Raw genomic sequence first — 12226 nt, forward strand, 5'->3', positions numbered from 1 at the left:
CAAACATACCCGGTGGCTGTTAAGTCAGAATTCTAAGCCTATACACATAAAGGTATCCCACTAAACTTAAAAGGATTTCTCTTACAGTGAGTTACAGGAACAAAAAACTTCTTATACACAGAAGAGTTAGTAACATTGAAAAACCCTGTGAGCCCCTAAGATAAGTTACACCATAGGCTACCAGCCCCTTTATCCAATTATACCACTGAATATTAATCTATGGAAATGGCTACAGCTGTTCGTAAGATGTCATTGTAGGCACAATGGCAGGCTTAGATGCTGAGCTCTTACTCATGCACTGCAGAAGGTCATTCATTTCTCCATTGCACAAGTGACATAACAGAACACAACTGCTTAGCCTGTGTCACAGGGACGGAAGATGGCATGCTACAAGGACTCTGGCCATGCTGCAGTTACCCTCAGTCTAGAAACCTATCAGGCACAGCACTGAATCACACAACCAAGCTGCTCCAATGCACGTTCAAAAAGGTTGCCTTTTTCTGGAGTAATGGTTGGATTTGTCAAAAAAGCATCAGTCTGTTGCTTTGTTTTCATAAATTTTATAATTCTCCTTGTTTTAATTTATAATAAATTGTAACAGCATGCTTATTTTCATAGCTCTAAAGGTATCACAAGACACAATTCTTATTATTGGCTTATAAAGTCCATGAGCCTGGAGCTTTTTTAGCATGTTAGAACAGCACCTGTAACAATGAGGCTAACACACTTGACAATAGCTTAAGACTCATAATAATAAATAGTCGAGGCAGGTAGAAGAAGGAAATACATCATCCTGAGAAGATAAGCCAGTAACAACAACAAAGAAGAATACAGAGACAACAGCATTACTTTCTTATGCAGTAATCCTGTTTAAGCTTCATGTATTCCATTGTTACGATGCTGCCTGTACAGAAATGCCTGTACCAGACCAATGAACTGGAAAAGCATCTCACTTCCTTCTGTAAGAAGTGCACTATAGTAACCTCTGTACTATGTAATATTAAAATTATATTAAAAGTCAAGCATAGAGGTTTTTCTCAGCCTCATAAAATTGAAACTGCTTGAAAATAAATCAGTAAGGTAAAAAACATTCTGGTGTTACACAGGTGATACAGGAGTTCATTAAAGTAACTGCATACCTGAAGCAGCTTTATGTTTTATTTTAGTGTGTCATGTCTGAATAATCTCTGGGTAAATTGCTGCAAATTAAATCACAGCACTTAGGGAGAAGATGGGACAGTAATACAAGGGACAGAAAGTACCACTACATGATTTATCAGCCACCTGGTGCAGTGCAAATAGGACTCTTTCAGGGGACGTTACAGTCTTCTGGTGAGTTACCACAGCAACAGGTCTGCTGAGTACCCTTAAAAAGTTCTGCTTGTGTCAGCAACCTTTTTTTCTCCTCTCATACACATCATACAGTGGGGGCTGGGGGCAGTGGCATGTCCTTCCTAGGCTATAGATGTTTTTGCTGCAGCATTTTCTGTTATTCTGCTTTTCAGGAGACTTAAAACTTGGGCAGTTTTGTGGTTTTTTTTTCTTTTAATATGACATTAAGGAGTCCTAACTCCAAAAAAACCCCTCAATGATTAAGTTATTTTCCTTATTCATGGAAGGGGTAGATAGCTGCAGGTGGGAAGGGACCTCTGATAACAGAAATACTGAAAGAAAACAGTCCTTTTGGCTCCTGTACTTCCAAAAGGTTAGGAAAAATACATTTTTTAAAATGTCCACAATGGAGTATCTCGGTCATAAAAGAGCCCACGTTTACATAAATGGCCTTGTCCACAATGTACAACTGGAAAATAGTAGTTAATAGGAGATGGGGAAAAATAACAAAGCTCAAACTGTATTGTACGTTTCATGCTAGTTGCATGTTATTCCTTATGTACATATTTTAATAAAGAAACATTAACAGTAAAATTACTCAGGAGTTTTTAAACTTCCTTATCTTGGCTGTGGATATGAGCCAAGAAAAACTGGATGGTTCAGAGAGCTATTCCCCTGCCTATTTTCCCTGCCATTTCCCCCCAGCACAAGGGCCCTTAGCTTCACCCCAGCGTGAGCCTGGCTGGTGCCGCTCCACTCTTGTCCAGAGACACCGACGCATCCCTCTGCTGCCCGCCCGCAGCTGCCTGCTCAAGAGGCAAGGTGTGAAGGTTCAAAGCCAGCAGAGGACTGGCAAAGCTTATTCACTGGTGTCCTAGAGCCCACCTCACCAGCCTGCCTTCACACAGCCCCACCACTGCGTGAATGGCTGGAGGTGGCTGTTTCGAAAGGGTGCCGAGGTGTGCTGGGCTTGACTCGGGTTAGCAGAATCACAGAATCACTAAGGTTGGAAAGGACCTTCAAGATCATCAAGTTCAACCATTAACCCAACACCACCATGCCCCCTAAACCATGTCCTGAAGCGCACATCCACACATTTTTTTTTAATACTTCCAGAGATGGTGACCCCACCACCTCCCTGGGCAGCCAGTTCCAATGCCTGACCACCCTCTCAGTGAAGAAATTTGCCCTAATATCCAATCTAAACCTCCCCTGGCGCAACTTGAGGCCATTTCCTCTCGTCCTATCACCAGTTAGTTGGGAGAAGAGACCAGCACCCACGTCGCCACCACCCCCTTTCAGGTAGTTGTAGAGAGCAATAAGGTCAAATAAAAGAGCAATAAAGGTGAAAAAAGAGCAGTAACAGGATCTGGACAAAATTCATAGGAGCATTGGCCATTTCTGCTCCATACATGCTCCCACTGCAGTTTGTGCTCATGAGGCAGCTGCAGGATGAGCACCACAGGTCTGCGAACTTTGCTTCAGACTGAGTTTTGCAGAGGGGAAGTGATGAATGATTTCAGAGTGCAAATCTACATCACGATGTCCATGTGACTATGTTAAGCCCAGGTTTTAACTCAACTAATGATAGTGACAATAGCGATGAGGACATGATGGTACAGAAGGGCTGAAATACTGGATGCAGACATAAATTCTTACCTTCTGTTAAAAGGAAGGAACATTGCCAGTCTTACCTCTCGTAAGTACTGTGGCCAGTGTTGCCAAGAATAAAATCCAGCAGGTCATAACTTCCTTTAAGCTATGATTAATCCGTTAGCTATAACTCTATAGATTCCATACCCTGAGATGGACATAAGGTCAGCAAGAACATTTTGCATTGTATTTATGGAATGAAAACCTTTTCTCTAAAGACATATCCCAGCAGATTAGAGGGACCAGAGCTAAGCTGTGCTATTTACTCCCAGAGAGACAGCAGCCCAAGCACGCAAAAGAAATCGGTATTACCTAGTTCACTGTTCCAGGGAAGAGGCAGAAGAGGAAACATCAGCTGCTTTAAAGAAATTTCAATGGCAATAAAGTGTAAGAAGACAGGATTGATTTAATGCTTTCAGTCTGACTCCCAGATGAGGAATCAATTATCCTGCATCATTTAATCTCCTTAAGCAGGTCATGACACAAACTAGAAATTAGAAGGGTTGTATTGATATGAAGAACAGCTCTTAATGGTAGTTAGCATCAGTATCAAGAGTTTTTAGAGGAAAACATAACTGGGATTTGGGGAGCTCTGAAGAGTTCGCTACAATAGATTTCTGCAGTCAGATCCTAACATTTTGAAAGCGGGTTTGTTCATTGTTTACCTAATGGAGATGTAGAGCAGTTACAAGCTGAAAAAAAACCAAGAAAAGAAAAGGAAAAAAAAAACCTCAACTATTCCTGTAGACAAACTCCAGCCCTCCATCAGGGACATGGCCTTCAGAAATTTTACACAAAGTTACTTACCTGACATGTTTCAAACTATCGTCTATCTTCATGGCAAATTTCTCAGCTAAACCAAACTCCTACTGTTTTTACATCGTTCAAGAGAACAAAAATACCACACGGCCCCTAACCGGGTGCAACCCCTAGCTAAACCAGCCTGCTTTTAGAAAAGAACCTCCTAGAAGGAAGAAATATTATGCAGGAAGAGGCTCTGTCTGAATCCTCTCCAACCTGGGAGAGCTGATAGTGAAGGTCCTTGTCCCTGTAACACATATATAGCTTCCTACGGAGCTTTTCAATTACATTTCATGTGTGAAACTGTTGATATAATCAAGAACAAGCATGAAAACACAAGCAGGATAGCTAAAGGAAGATCCTCATTTTGTCAGAGTTGTTTTTCCTATATATCAGGAGAAAACTAGGGCACATAATGTAAGCATTATGATTAACTTTCAAGAGAAGCTAAAATTATCCAGGATTATACAAATGCAAGCAGGTTTTGTTGTTATTTCCCGTTACCAAAAACAATTCAGTGTTGAAGATACATGAAGGGTTTTGGTGTAGTGGGTTTTGGGGTTTTTTGTGTTTTTTTCCATTTCTTTTGCAAGAGGTCTATGATGAGACTGATGTATTTTTAAGCAGCAGTGAAATGCAACAAACCTATCTGAATATTTTTTAATGGACCTCAGGAGTGTGAATTTAAACTTTGTCATAAGAGTAAAAATCCATATAGAAACTGGCTGAAGCAGCAATTTCTAGTCAAAATCAGATTAGGAACCAGCCTTATTAATTTGCAGTACCTACATTAGTGGCTGCCAATGTTCTTTCTGCCAAGTAAGCACATGCCAAAGGATGTAGGAAACGGTCTTTTCCACTTCTCACATTGCTCTGTGTACTTCCACTCTCACCGTATTTCCCCTAGCTTTGCTCCTTTTCCCTGGAATGCCCCAAAGCAATGAGCTCTCCCCATCCTGCTGATACTCACCTGCCATTTGAAACTGGGATTTCTGGATCAAGGGATAGACCACCTCATATCTAACAGCAGAAACGATGGGATGTAGGGAGCAAGTATGACAAAGACAATTGTAATTTAAAGGCTGACCTGTACCACCTAGTTTTACACTGAAGTAGTCAGGAAACACACTATAGATCATTTTAATTCTAAATGTCATGAAGAAGAAATTATGCTAGTAGTTTGTTCAATATGTACAACACTGCAATTTTATTAGTCAGATACAGTACTCACCAAAACACCTCTATACTGGTGATGTTGCTGGCAGCACAAGGTCATGAGGTACTGAAAAGCAAAGATGTAAGACCCACTAAGGCGATTCCTTCATTTTCAACCCTGTTGGTTGTTGGTTGATCTCAAAGAAGAAAGCTTTCAGACTATAAGCACCATTCCTGAAGCTTTGCCAAAAAGCTTTTTTGTGTCACTGCATTGCATATCAAGAATTTTCAAATAAAGTGAGCTCTGAAGGCTGCTTCTGTACCTACAGAAGGCAGCAACTCCCACTGTAATTACTGGGTAGTGGCTCTGAATGACAGGCTGCCATTTTAAAAACCATCAGTACGTATTTTCCTATATAACCACAACACAACAAGAAATGCATGAAGGTGGCTGTAAGCTGCAGGAGGAGGGCGCTCTGTTTTGAGCCCTCTCCACTTTTTCAAGTGCTGTGTTTTACAAACACGCAGTGAGGGTTTCTTTCTTCAGGGGAAATACACCTTGCACTTCACACACAATCTAGCCAAAATGTTGCCGAGTGCCACTGAAGTTCCAATATTCCTTCTCCCCTCAGAGGACAGGCAGCTGCCTGCCCCTGCTCTCCTGCAGGTAGCTAGCTGGCTCCTGCTGGCACTGCAGCAGTATGTCCTGTGGCTTAACAAGCAGAGGCAACTGAGGTTAAGACAGGCAGTGCTATTTCTACCCAAGAAATCCCTTCATCTTCACAAAAGGACTTTAACAATACCAAACGGTAAATAAAGTTGAAGTGGCTTCTTGAATCTGCTGCTGATTCTGCATTTTTGAAAAATTTTTTACTTCCATTTCAGAAATATAACAGCTAACCAGGAAAAGCAGTAAGAACAAAAACCATCCACTCATCGGGCACAAACCTACACACAATGCACCAAATTAAGCATCTTGGTCCTGCAGCTTTAACACTCTGCTGGCATTAACAAATTAAATACAATAAATGTTCACTGAAAGTTGTTTTTATGAAATGCTTTAAAAGAAAAAAAACTAAGTAGAAGATAATGCATATGTATATTCCACAGCATTCCCTGACTACCAACTCATTTATTACACAGGAGGCAAGATTGCTTTATGGGCCAACTTCATATCCTATTAGCCCTCCTCAGCCTAGGCTGTGATAATTGCCTAGGCTCCCCATGTAGTCAATGAAGACAGACAGATACCTCAATTTGATAAGGCACCTATCCCGATACAACATGAACAATATACATGTCATGAGTTACCTTCAAGTGCCTGGCGCTCTGGTGACTGAAGAAATCAAGACTCCCAGCACAGAACACATAGACAACCTTGAGAGCTGAAGTCAGGCAAGCTGAATTTTCCCCAAGTGATGAGTAAAAAGTAATTGATATGCAAAATAATGACCAGTAAGAAGAGCTAAATAGGAATTGTTCATTATTTCCTCAAAATACAAGAATCAGGACAGGCTATAAGCCTAAAAACAAAAGGAAATGTTTTCCTACATTATTCTACTGTGAAACTCACTGCCATAGAACATTATGGAAGCAAAAGTATAAATGGGTTTAAAAAAATTAGTTAGCATCATTGAGGAAAAAGACCTAAAGGTTCCTGACACCAAAACATGTGGCCACAATTCCATATCACATAGGTCATCAGCCACAGAATGCCAGATGCTGGAAGAAAAAAACCCCACCACTGCGTACCTTCGCTTAACCTTTTTTCCCCCCAAACAGTCACTGTTGGCAGCAATCTGTAATGTCCATATGCAGCTGAACTCTGTTTAATAAAGCAATCTTCTAAGACTTACTTGCAACACTAGGTGGCAGGGACAACAACTAGCTCATCTACAGCATTGAGAACCTTGACACAGAGTCTCACTTGGCAATAGTGAGGGATTAGTGCAATGCAGCAACCTCAATTTCATACAACTGGATTTGCTTTGTGTCCCTACATAGCCTCGAGCGACATTTTTCAAGTAAAATACTGTGTTCAGAGCCCTATATGCTAATAGTGCCAGAATACAGGTTAATTCCTTCCCTAAGATACCCTGCCCTTTCATTAAAGGGCCCAGGGACAATTGGTAAATGTTTCCTCCTCTCCGGAAACAGTTCAAACAAACACAAAACAGAGTTGAAATCCTCATGGTCTCCACCTCTGTGAAGGCACAGCACCATAACATTTACCTCATGTCCCTTTTTCTAAACAAGTCACTTTATTTAAAATTCGCATCACTTGTAAAAATAGTGCAAGGGGTCAATGATGAAAAGTTCTGCAACTCGGGCAGTAGCAAAGCAGGCAGGCCAATGCAAATTCTTCTTCAGAAGATCTTTCTATCAGTATGCTCGTTCCCTTCTGCAAACTGGAAAAACTTCATTCAGACCTGTAACATTGTGCTCAAGATCTCCCTCAAAATTTGAGGGGAAGAAAGCTATGATCTTTCTTCATGAATGCAAGCTCTGAGTTTCAAAAAAAAACATGTGCATGTATATGTAAAGAATACCACCTCTGCACTGCAGCATAAATTGCTCTTTTCCAAATTACAGACATTTCCTAGGATGCTGCTGACATTAAAAGTGAAGGTCTGGCATTTAACTCCTACTTTGTTCATATAATTTAAAGACAAACGCAGGTAATTATTGGCAAGGTTGGTAACACTCTCCCTTTAGAAGAGCAAAATCAGCACAGAACAGTCATTCTTCTCATTCAGCTTTGTATCAGTTTCTCAGCTGTGTGAAGAGATGCTGATGCTTTCTAGCACATCTTTCAAAAGTCCACAGGAAAAAAGCAAGGTCAGCACACTTCTTTTCAAGCAGTGACACACAAGAAGGAAGGTCAAGTAAATAAGCCACAGACTAGAAGTTATACATAAGATCACTTTCAGTGACTCCTTTAACACAAAAACAAGTCACAGAAAGGCACTGACCTATATTTTGATTTTTACAATGTTTGATAACCAGAAAGTTTGTTTCATTTCTGAAAAATAAGTTAATATAAAATTCAAAAAAACACTGATGTGCAAGTCTTTGCTGCATAAAAAGAGGTACATTTTCATATTTTAAAATAGTTTAACACACTTGTACATAATGAACAGGAATTCTTATATAAACAGATAGTGTTTCTTAGCCAACAGCAGCTGTCAACTCCAAAACACAGAATTAAGGGAACCAGTCTAAGTCACTGTCATTTGCGTCAAAAAAATTATGCCACCCTTTTCTACAGCTCATCATGCTTGTACGTAAATTCCCTTGCAGATATAAACCCATCACTGTCTTCATCTTCTTTATCAAATATGTCTTCAACTAAAGCATCATGCTGGGTGTCATTTACCACTGCTCCATGCTTTTCAAATTCTTTCTTCAAGTAAATTTTCACCTATTAGAAAAAAGGCAAGAGATAATGTTTTTAGGCTTATGAATGAATTGATTACTGTAGCATATGACAAAGATTCAAGGTAACTTTTAAACAGACTACTGGAACAGTTATTTACACTAAGCTAGTTACTAATGGTGAGCAGTGTTTTAAACATCAGATTATTTTTACTGAGTTTATTGAGATGCCAAGTGTTCTAAATTGCAGAGCCTTCTACAAGAGTATCAATACCAACATACTCACCTGTTAAACAGATACCATTTGTTTAATAAGAACTGTAACAGTGGACCGTTAACAGCAAGATAAATGGGCCATGTTTCAGGTCTGTTTTATTCACTTCATATTCTGATATCTTTTAAGGTCATTGCTTACATTTCTAATACACAGGCACTGGACACACTGACACTGTCTGCCTGACGCACAGTACAACAGATTAGTCTTTTGGGACTAGCAAACTGTACCAGCCCCGGATAAAAAAAGAACACAATGGTTTATCGTAACTTCTCATGGATGACTTTTGCACATCAGAAAAGCAGAAGACTGAAAATAAGAGGCAAACAGAAGGTGAATAATGCTGAACACATGTCCTTCAGACGGTGAATGCTATTTAACAGGACTGCTCTGCAGCAGAAGAATTTCTAATTCCAGTTTGTTAGTAAATCAGCAACTAACTCCAAAAAGCACTGAAGTCTGGTTTTATTTAAGATGTTTTACTTTATCCAAGTCTCCCATAAGCATGGGGCACACACTCTTGAACCCCAAGTCCAGCAGGTCCGCTGGGATCCACGGCTCAGCGTGATTTAGCATAGATGTGCATCCTTGGCTTAGTTTTACTGAAAAAATCTATTATTAAGATGTCAGAAAGTATGTGAGCTGAAGCCATGCAAGAAAGGCAAAGCACAGAATAAGGAGCTTAATTGTTCAGCCAGGAATAGTAGTTCAAGAGCATTCAGTAGCAAAGATATCAATACAAAGAGGCATAAAGCTCCAAAGGTCAAAAAAGCAGAGTACTGCAAGGCAGCAACATTGAAAGTCATCTCCAAGGAAGAACAGAGACTCACCCTTCCCTAAATGACTAATGACCACCTGGCTAGCAGTAACTTTTTGGGTATCTTACGATTCATGATGAGCATATCCATGCTAACAACTCATTAGTCCTACTTACCTGTACAGTGCACCGCCCAAAAAATAACTGCCTTAAGCACTCTTAAATAGGTGTACTCTGCTTTCAGAGTTGCTCTGTGCACAGTAGTAGCTAAAATACAACTTGTGTTTCAATACTTCCCTAACTGGATCAAGTAAAGCTTATCTTTCCCTTTCCACTATCTCATCCTGTTAGCTTTGCTCACAACAAGGGTAACCCACCCACCTCTTGCTTGGACAGTTTCCAGTCATCGTTAAGATCCATCTCTTGGAATGACTCATGAGACCTTGGTCCATTCCTAATTTCTAGAAGATCAATGTTGAAAATCAGTGTGCTCTCAGGTGGAATTTTTCCTGCTCAAAATGGTAAACATGGAGAAAAGTTACAAACAACTACAACATGCAGTGCCACACAAAAGCCATATGCATCAGAGCAATGCTCCAGTAATCCTACTTTCAAAGCATCCAGCAACCTGAACTAACAGGGATAAGTATCTGTAACAGTGATAAGTGCAACTATTTCAGAATGTAGCCTGAACCCTAAGAAGCCCTTACAGCACAACTTTAGATGCAACTAGTTTTGTTAGTGTCTAGTACATGTTGATGTGAGCTCATATTCAGCAATCATCACCACAGGTTTGAGACAACGTTCTTGAGCCTTTTTCATGGACAGAGCCAGACAGAATGTGAGTAGAAAACAGTGAAGGAGACTGTACAGCCAGCCAGGTGGCCACTACCACAACATACAGCCAAGACCAATGGACAGAGTAGCAAGACAGTAGAGTTCAGTCTTCCTGATACGCCATAACTCTGCCAGTCTCCAAATTCAACTACAGCTGTGTGATATGCCTTCACACTGATGGCTAAAGCTACTGTCAAAGACCTTTTAGCACTCCAGTCCTTATATAGACAGAGGTTGAATAGGACCAAATAGATTTTTATATTGGACATCAGCACCCCCAAAAAAAAAAAAATATTCCTATGCCTTAAGAAGATAAGGAAAAAATCTAATCCACATCTACTATTTTGGAGCTATGGTGTTAGCTGCAGCAACAAATGGGCTTGTAGATTACTGGCATGAATCAATGTGCAGAAACTTCTGGAAATACAGGGCACAGTGGCCTGCTTCGAGTTTGGAACATAGGTAATTTTTCTGAGTGTTACAGAAAAAGGCATCTGACTCATCATTCAAGTCAGACAGCAAACAAAGCACCAGGTGGGAGGCTAGTGAAATTATGTGTGTTCACAGGAAAGCATGAAGAATGTGGAATAATTCTGTCTTCAAGGGCATAATTTGAAAACAGCAACATAATTATGTTCAAATACTTCAAAATTTTCCTAAAGCAAGTAATTTCTTAAAACAGCTAGCAGTGTTTACTTGTTCAACCCTGCACTAAATACAGCGGTGAGGCTTGCAAGTCTTTGAAGAACAACTGTAGTGCTTTACATACTAATCAAGGCAATTAGGCCTGTGATGACTACGTGAGCATGGCAGCATTTAATATTTTTTTGTGGAAAAATTTACAGTTGTGCCCTGCATACAGTTGACTGACCACAAGTTTCCTGTTCTCTACTAGAAACAGGATTACTTCTAATACTATGTCTTGAACCTCAAACCTCTAGAAAAAGAGGTTTTAAAAGGATACTTCAAAGAAAGGAGGATATGAAGTATGCTGTACGTATGGAGTAATACTTAGCCTATGCTCAGCCCTACTTGTCAGAAGATACAGATGTGCAAACACTCCTCATTCCTAAAACAGTCTCAGAGTAATGGGAGAGGACAGCAGTAGGATTTTACGTTCCTTTTTTTATTTTATGTTCCAAGAGATTTCTCCTTTCTGCTTTGAAGCCTTGCATTACCTTAGGTCATTTGTGATAACTGTTGTCATGACAAAATATTCTAATAGTTGCTCAAAAAAAGTTAACTAAAACAGACCCCATAAAGCAGAAAGAGTAACCTTCCTGCATCTTTCAAACTGTCACTCATTTAACTGCAAACTGCACATCTGGACCTCCCACTAAAATAGGAATCTGGAAACGTTTGAAAGGAAAAACCCAAAACACTGTCAGTAGTAGACAGGCTGAAAAAACACTCAAACAATACTTTATCTGACAGTACATCATTCAATAAGTTTTCAGTAGATGCCAGCACAACTGCTCACGTACCTGTGTATCTTACTGTGGATAACAGGGACCACTGCCCAAACTGAAAATAGCTAGAAGAAGGAAAGAATTAAGTGTCCCTGTACGGAGAAATAAACAGTGACTTTTCACTGTATCAGCTAAGAACTGGTTGGGCAGCAGTACAGGGAGGTTCTTCAAGTTCTAAATGAAACCTGCAAACAAGAATGAGGCTTGCACATGCACATTCACCAACTATTGCCACAAACACAGATGCATCAGCCAAAAAGCCAACTGTAACCCAAGCAACCACTCCTAGCTTGTCTGTGAAAAGAAATTAAAAAAAAAGCAGAGCACAGCACTAACAGAAAAGACACTCAGAGCATATAGCACAGCAGCTACCATCCCCAGCAGCTACCATCTCTGCCGAGCCCAGAGAGTTGTGGTGAACGGCGTTAAATCCGGCTGGCGGCCGGTCACAAGCGGTGTTCCCCAGGGCTCGGTTCTGGGGCCGGTCTTGTTCAATATCTTTATTGATAAATGAATTATGATTGATAAATGAATCCCTCCCTATTGATGAGGGAATTGAGTGCTCCCTCAGTA

At 40.3% G+C, this 12226-nt stretch overlaps 1 protein-coding gene across 1 annotated transcript; it reads right to left on the reverse strand.

The window, feature by feature from the left end:
- Positions 1–8203: 8203 nt before the first annotated feature.
- On the reverse strand, positions 8204–9856 carry LOC104613807 (peptidyl-prolyl cis-trans isomerase FKBP14; the record flags this gene model as incomplete). The annotated part of the gene is made up of 2 exons (XM_010295082.1): positions 8204–8362; positions 9729–9856. Coding segments are annotated over 2 exons (287 nt in total), but the record flags the coding sequence as incomplete, so codon positions are not given.
- Between the last annotated feature and the right edge of the window lie 2370 nt (positions 9857–12226).

The sequence above is a fragment of the Phaethon lepturus genome, unplaced genomic scaffold (genome assembly GCF_000687285.1).
Source record: "Phaethon lepturus isolate BGI_N335 unplaced genomic scaffold, ASM68728v1 scaffold53169, whole genome shotgun sequence".
NCBI classification, from domain to species: domain Eukaryota; kingdom Metazoa; phylum Chordata; class Aves; order Phaethontiformes; family Phaethontidae; genus Phaethon; species Phaethon lepturus.